This window comes from Prenolepis imparis, unplaced genomic scaffold, assembly GCF_030444845.1.
Source record: "Prenolepis imparis isolate NDT839.2.m4 unplaced genomic scaffold, iyPreImpa1.0 SCAF_14, whole genome shotgun sequence".
NCBI lineage: Eukaryota > Metazoa > Arthropoda > Insecta > Hymenoptera > Formicidae > Prenolepis > Prenolepis imparis.
Genome location: NW_028141172.1, coordinates 8,634,894 through 8,642,669, shown reverse-complemented (window position 1 = coordinate 8,642,669; position 7,776 = coordinate 8,634,894). Strand labels below are relative to the sequence as shown.

The 7,776-nt window shown below is 37.7% G+C and overlaps 1 protein-coding gene and 1 long non-coding RNA gene across 2 annotated transcripts in view; one reads left to right on the top strand and one right to left on the bottom strand.

The window, feature by feature from the left end:
* The window catches only part of Not (ubiquitin carboxyl-terminal hydrolase nonstop), a 3,626-nt gene extending 2,668 nt beyond the window's left edge, over window positions 1-958 (top strand). Inside the window, exon 5 of the mRNA XM_083053903.1 lies at window positions 826-958. Coding sequence (XP_082910029.1) covers window positions 826-958 — 133 coding nt within the window. The remainder of the gene's footprint in view (window positions 1-825) is intronic.
* LOC145945302 (uncharacterized) lies at window positions 303-5,148 on the bottom strand. The gene is made up of 3 exons (XR_014426829.1): window positions 4,881-5,148; window positions 4,493-4,793; window positions 303-2,126 (listed from the first exon to the last, which is right to left on the bottom strand). It is a non-coding gene; the product is annotated as an uncharacterized LOC145945302 (long non-coding RNA).
* Window positions 5,149-7,776: the final 2,628 nt, after the last annotated feature.

The following is a 7,776-nucleotide window of genomic DNA, read 5'->3' as shown; positions in this document are numbered from 1 at the left end:
AAGCAGTGGTATCAACGCAGAGTACTGAGAGAGAGAGAGAGAGAGAGGAGGAGAGAGAGAGAGAGAGAGAGAGAGAGAGAGAGAGAGAGAGAGAGAGAGAGAGAGAGAGAGAGAGAGAGAGAGAGTTTTTTCTACACAATTCTACAACATTCTCAGTTATTTGTACACAAGTCTACTTTTATAATAAGTTACATTTATAATAACATACTCCTTTTAACATTCTCTTAAACACCTAGGAAAATCCACCGGCTTTCTACCGATTTCGATCAGGTCTCTTCTAATCAACCCAGAAAAAGAAGTAATTTCAGCAATTAGCTCCTTTATTCAGTAGATTAAATACAATATCTAAAGTTCAACATACTGCATGTAATCTTAGCAGGTCTAAAATCCACAAAGTAAAATGGAACAGAACTGCACTTTATTTAGCCCTATCCCACTCGATAGAGCGTTCTCACATGAGCTGACTCTACATATATTTTTAGGCTTTTACACATCTAAAATTCTTCAATAATCATACCTTTATAATGAATCTTAACTATCAACGTAAAAACTGAAGATTAACTGTAACTTTATATTATTTCAAACTGTTCTGTTTAAGTTTGGTTCCCACTCTATGATGCTTATCTCGACGTTACATACATTATACAATACATAAATAAACAAGCTCAGCTAAAAAACAAGCGAAAAGATCTGTAAATATATACAGGGTGTCCGGTGGTTCGCGTTTCACCTGTCGTGGGCAGGTAGAGTGGGTGAAACCGAATAGAAAAGTCCTTTACCATTTTGCAAAATTCGCAATAATTAATAAGAAATTAATTTAAAAAGATTGGCCAATTCACGCGCCCTACAAGCACGCAGCGAGAAGAAACAGCCTAGTCTTACATGGTTACTAACAAGTAAACCTACGGAAGTGTCACTCTCCGATTTTTCTGAAATTTGGATATGTTATAATACATGAAAAACTAAAGGACACGTATTTTTTTTTAGCGGCGGAAAAACATATTTGGGGGGTGAAACGACCCCCCCAAAATAGGGGTTTCACAAGGTGTTTCATGCGCAATGTCAAACGAGCGCGGCAATATAGGGGTTGTTTACCCCCCAAATATTTATATAAAAAAAAAACAAAAAAATACGTGTTCCTTAATTAGCTTTCCTTTTGAAGTTTTAATAGATTTCACTTCGATTAGATCAAAACTGATTTTTTGCAGCAAAAAATTGGTCACTTTAGGGGTAGTTGGCCTAATTTTCACTCCCCCTCCAACATACCTAGGCCGATTTTCGTCTTCTATCAAAAGATACTTTCATACCAAAAATCATTAAAATCGCTTCACTGATCTCAAAGATACCGCAATTTTTCCATTTTATCCCCTATTTTGGGGGGGTCGTTTCACCCCCTAAATATGTTTTTCCGCCGCTAAAAAAAAATACGTGTCCCTTAGTTTTTCATGTATTATAACATATCCAAATTTCAGAAAAATCGGAGAGTGACACTTCCGTAGGTTTACTTGTAAGTAACAGAAAATTGGATTTCTACATGTTTTACTTTTACAGTGGCCTGTAATACGTAAATAATTGAGACTGCCTGAACTTTCATAAATTTTTGAATGTTTAAAAACAAATGCACAAGGAAGTTCTATTTGATGATAAAGAGCAAGAGATAGATTGTCTGTCCATACACCAGGTTGTAAAATCGGATTTGTTCTGTTATCATTATATTATATATAATTGATCCTTTCATCTGTTTCCATTCTTCACTTGTAATATGAATTTTAAACTCATCTAAATCATGTGATTCTGTTTCAAACTCATCATTTAGATTTTCGTGGTTATTACTTAATGTCGACAAATTCATACTAGAATTGCATGTGATATCGCAGTGTCGTCATAAAAAGGTATTTTCTTATTAAATAAAGCCATAGATAAAATACCCATTCGGTTCTGACTTACATTCACATAAACATTGAAAGCAGACCATCGTCCATTTAATTCATTACTCATCAGTCTCCAAATATTAGCTGTAGACTTAGGATAAGGTTTTTTTTTTTAATTATCAATATATTTTTCAACTAATGCAACCCTCTCTTCCAGTGTAACAGTTGAACGACGTGGCAGTTTGAGAAATTTCTCTGTAATAATAGATAAAAAATAAACACATAAATCATGATATACAGTTGTATTCCTATGCAACCTAAAAGATATATTGTATTATTGTCGCCATCTTTTAATACAAAAAATATAATAAAAATAGAATTTTTATTTTCATTAATCAATATTAATATTTTCATTACTATATATATCCAAGTAGCAAACTGACGTCAAAATGACGTCATTTTGACGTTTAATGACGTCATAGTTTGCTACATGGACGGTATATATTTTATTCAACAATAATAATATTCGTAAAATTATTCAATCCTTATAAATTGTAGCAATTATACTTATATATATGAAAAGCCATGCAATATACGTATATATATATCGAAAATATAATATATTGTAATAATCAAGAGTAGATTATAAAAAATATTATTCTCATATCAACAGAAAAATATTTAAAAAATTAATAATTATTAAAGAAGTGTGTGTTTATTAATAGACAATTGCTCTTTAAAATCATTCGTACGTATTATATTGAAAAAAATTAATTTTTAGACAACAAAATTATATAAACATATAAAAAAAATATATATACACTCGTCAAAAAAATTATCGCAACACGTAATTAATATCAAAATTTAGCATAAATTCAAATAAGCGTATCTCCGCGAAAAATTGTCGTATTCCAAATTTTTTTTTGTTTTAAAGGGTAAAGTCTCTACTTTAAGGAACTTTCGTTCGATTTTGATTTTATTCTCTCCCCCTTTCTCCATCCCTTTAAAAGGAGGGACGTGTTTTTTTTTTTCAAAAAATTGCATAGTTTGACGAACTCTACGGAGTGTACTAAATTTTTTCCGCAAATATCATCATAACTATCGTAAAATATGGACTTTTCTCTATAAATTTTTAAAAAAATTGAATACCGTACGATTTTTTTTTTCGCGAAGTTACGGCTTATCAAAGTTACCTATGCATTTTTGCCTATATATTCAATTACCGCCAACATTAGCATTATCCAATGGGCACTACGGGGAAGATGCTGGTCGGATTTTGCCCATCGTGTGTGTGTGTTCCGACGAATTGAAAACGCCGCCCGGCCCCGGCACGCGGATGGAAACGCGCTTGCAAGGCCGGGCGACGGAGCCCCGATCGCCCAATACTTGGCGGATCCTCTCCGCGAAGAGGTCCGCTTTCCGGGCCGACTCCTGACCAGGGATCTCAATAAGGAGATCCCCGGTCATGGCGTGACGCATGTGGATGGGAGGGGCGATGCCGATGGAGCCGAGGTCTATAGACCCCTGAAGCTCCGACACCACCCCCTGCATCAAAGTGCCGTCGCCGTCCTCAGCGCAGAGCGACACGACGATGGCCGCCCTCCTAGGAGGACGGACCACCAGTGCCTCCGCGGCCTTGGACGCCCGCACCTGAGGTCTCCCGGGTCTCCGGGAAGCGCCCACCACTGGCGCATCCGGAGCCCGAGAGAGATCAACCGCTGGCGGCTGGACAGAGGCCGGCTTAGGGGAAGGATCCCCCGCCGCCTTCTTCCTCCGTCTACCCACCACGGATGACCAGGAAAGGCCCTTCGCTAAGGAAGAGGCAGGAGCCACGGACCCCGAGGCAACCAGAGCGGCCGACGCGACCTTGGCCGACGCCGCCCCTCCCGATCCCCCCGAGACCGCAACACCCGCACTCCCCCTCTTTGAAGGGTCCGCCACCTTCGGGGGAAGAGCCCGCAGCATCCTGGCCTCAAACGAAGCCAGTCTGCTGTCGATGAGAATGGAGATTTGAATCAAAAGACTCTCCTCGCCACCCCCAACGACCTCCACGTCCATACGTGACTCTTCCCCGACTGCCTCCGACGGACCCCCTCCAGGGGCGGAAGCAGAAAACTGAGGGGGGTCTGCCACATCCCCCTCATGTGCCATCGAAGGCACAGCCAACCCCGACTTTCGCCGGAGGACTGCGCTTAGTTGAAGACAGTGAAGAGGCCGGGAGAGGAATATTCCCAGCCCTCACTGCCCCCAACTCAAGACGAGATACCACGTCTTCCTTTTCTGAGAGGGCGCCAGTTGGGCAATAGTTGCCTTCTGCGCGGCCACCCTCCTCTCGAGCTCAACCACATCCGATTCCTTCGAAAGAGTCGAGTATTCCCGAACCAACACGCGCGACGCATGCTCCACCACCAGTGAGCTTTGGATCGCCGATCTCAAAAATGTGAGATCGTGCCCCCGGGCCTTCATTTTGGAGAACGATTTTAATACGTGCGTAATATGGATGCGCACGTTCCTCCACATCGCCTGTATCGATTTCGTGCCAAACTTCTCCGCCAATGAGCTCTCGCTATAGAGCTCATAAGCGGCACGGAACTCCTTATCGCAAGCCTTAACCGACTTACCGGCTTCCGGAATCCCCATATACATCCTGTCAAGTTCGAGTCGACCAGTATCCACCCTGAGCTCCCAGGATTGTGTGGAAGCTCTCGATGAGGCTTCGAGAGTTAACATCCACCGATTCTTCCGGCGTTGGTTGAGGGTCGATCGCCATTTCCACTGCGGAGCTCGCCCTCAATTCCGCAGCTGGCCCATCGTACGATGACGACAAGGGAGTAGCTGGGACAATACTACCCCCATGCCGGGACCTGGATGTCCGGTCATCCTGGTCCGGTAAGTCTAATCCTTGTTTCAATTCTGCCATATCTGTAACAAATGAAAGTTAGGCCTTTTTTATTGGAGATGCCCAGCTCCTAGGTCGGCTGTTTCCACCAACTAACGAGTCCGACCTACCCGGGAATTCGAGTGTTTATTTGAAGGCGACACCCACCGCCTTGTCGTAAGTACTTTCATCAAGCATGGCTTTTGAGACAACTCCTTCCAAGGAGATGCTCCACCAGCTCTCAAGTATCTTACCGCTGGCTGTCCGCGACTGTTTATTCCTCCCGAGGGAGTTATTCACAGCTAACCTCCATATCTGGAGGCCGTTCCTCTATCCGCAACCCGAGGACGCGCTCTGCCGCACCAGCTATGCGACTCCCGCTATCTGTGGCAAGCAGACAACGAGAGAACAGAGATAATTTTTTTTATTAACTTTTAATTTTTTATTACTTCATTGTTTTCAATTTTTTTATGAATTTTTTAATTTTCTTTTTTTGTATTTTTCTTTTTTAGTAATATATATGATTTTACACATGGGTTTGCAACTTCCGGCGTGAAGGAAAGTCTATAATTATACGATTTTATATGGGTTTACAACTCTTCGAACGTGAAAGGAGGTTTGTAATTTACGACTCTATGTGAGTTTGCAACTTCAATTTTTTTTTCTATGGTATAAGTTTCTACTTTCACATAACGCAATTATTTTAATATCATTATTTTTTGTAGTACGATTCTACATAGGTTTGCAATGGGTAATTTTTTGTTACTGGCGTGCCCATACGTGGCGCCATTTTTTATAGAGATTATATATCATTCATTTTTGTATGATACTATTCTACATGGGTTTGCAATGGGTAATTTTTCATAGGATTCTACATGGGTTTGCAGTGGATAATTTTTTGTTACTGGTGTGCCCATACTTAACGCCATTTTTTACCTTTTTTTTACAGGTAAGTTTTTATAAAAAAATTATATCATTCATTTTTGTATGATACTATTCTACATGGGTTTGCAATGGATAATTTTTTGTTACTGTTTCACCAACGTCGGTTAACTTTAACCTCCGGTTAAACCATATCTTTGTCTCTTTTCATCTTAGAGCATATAGATATGGAGGGAGAATATTGGTCTGAAAGTGTCCACAACATCTGTGCGAGAGAGAAAGGTATAAATTCCTATTCGTCTTCTGTGCGCAAATGTTGTTTCCAAGCAACTGTTATTGCTATGCAGTTGTTACCTATTTTGAAAGAAATTTGGAGCTGTCATTCATGTCTGCCAGTTTAGCGCAATCTTGGGGACACTTTTGTCACAGTATACTTATATACAGTAGGGACACACAGCGTCGAAACCTTTGATCTTTTTCAGCTGACCTTTCAGCAGTCCGCCATGTCTTTAGGTTGCAGCACCGTATCAATATTTTTGTTGTACCCATTACTATTAAAACAATTTTGCGCGAAATATTTTCGATATATTATTTTATAGTCATTTTTTCTGAATAAAAATTAAATATTGCATAAAACGCGAAATCAAAATGATAGTATTGTAGTTTTACAGATTATATTTTACTATAAATGTAATCACAATAATGGAGTTATTGGGTTCTTTATGTTGAACGGGATTGGCATGACTTATAAAAATGGTCGCTTACGATGCGCAAGCAAATCTGCGCGGCTGATTTGAGAACAAAGGACTGTCCCTACTGTATGTAAGTATACTGTGCTTTTGTTTCTCGGAAAGTATATACTATTCTCCCTCTATGTCTATATATGCTCTAAGCTTTTCAGATGTGTTTTTAAAAAAAGACAAAGATATAGTTTAACCGGAGGTAAAAGTTAATTGACGTTGGTGAAATTGGCCCTTAGAAATTTATTTCATTTCTGTTTTTCTTTTATATGCGTGATTGTAAATTAAGAAGTTTATTTTATTTTTGTTTTTCTTTTATACCACGATTTTATTTGGCACATCCATTAAAAATCTTATCACTATTCAGATTATAATTATTGATAAATAAAATTACATTTAATAAGAGATGCTTAGAAGACGATTTCAATATTTTAATATTTTTCTTCCCTCTCATCCCGAAAGCTGCTTTTTAACTTTTTCTTTTTTATTCTATTTCTCTGATGTATACATACATATTTTATATTTTATTTTATTTTTTTTTATATAATGTGTATAAAATATACTAATATTTGAATCATTAGTTTAATATTTTTTATGCAAAATAAATACTATCACATTTTTGTATGTAACATATTCTATAGTTTTTAAAATAAAGATCGAGTACATATCAAGAAATGACTGCAATAACTTATATTATATTTTTATTACAAAACGAGAAATCTATACAAAATTATACATATAAATATATTTTGTTAACACTATATATGTATATATGTATACTCACCCAACACATACTTTTAACTGTTATATATAACACATAACATGCATATTACATGTAAAATGTATATGTTAATTGTAATTTCATAGATGTAACATTTGTAATTTGTAACATATATTACATTGTAGTTATATTGTAACTATATTCCAGATAACACAGTGACTCATCGATATTGTAGGATGCCGAAACTAATCAAATATAATGTCAATAAGTCAGTGTGTTATCTGGGATATAATTGCAATATAACTATAATGTAACATGTTACATTACAAATGTTACATTTATGTATGAATAGGAAATTACAACTAACATATACGTTACATGTAACATGCATGTTAGTTATTTTATTATGTGTTATACAGCAGTTATATATCTGTGTTCGCTGAGTATATGTATATGTTTATTACGTATATTTCTGGAATCATATTCGTTGCGAGTTGTAAATATGAGAATATCTTTTTTATAATATAAATTCCTGAGAAATATAGAAATAATCTGTATATATTTATGTAAGTCACACACACACACACACGCACACACACACACACGCACGCACACGACACGCGCGCGCGCATGCGCGTGTGTGTGTGTGAGTTAGTGATGTGTGACTTACACAAATATTATATT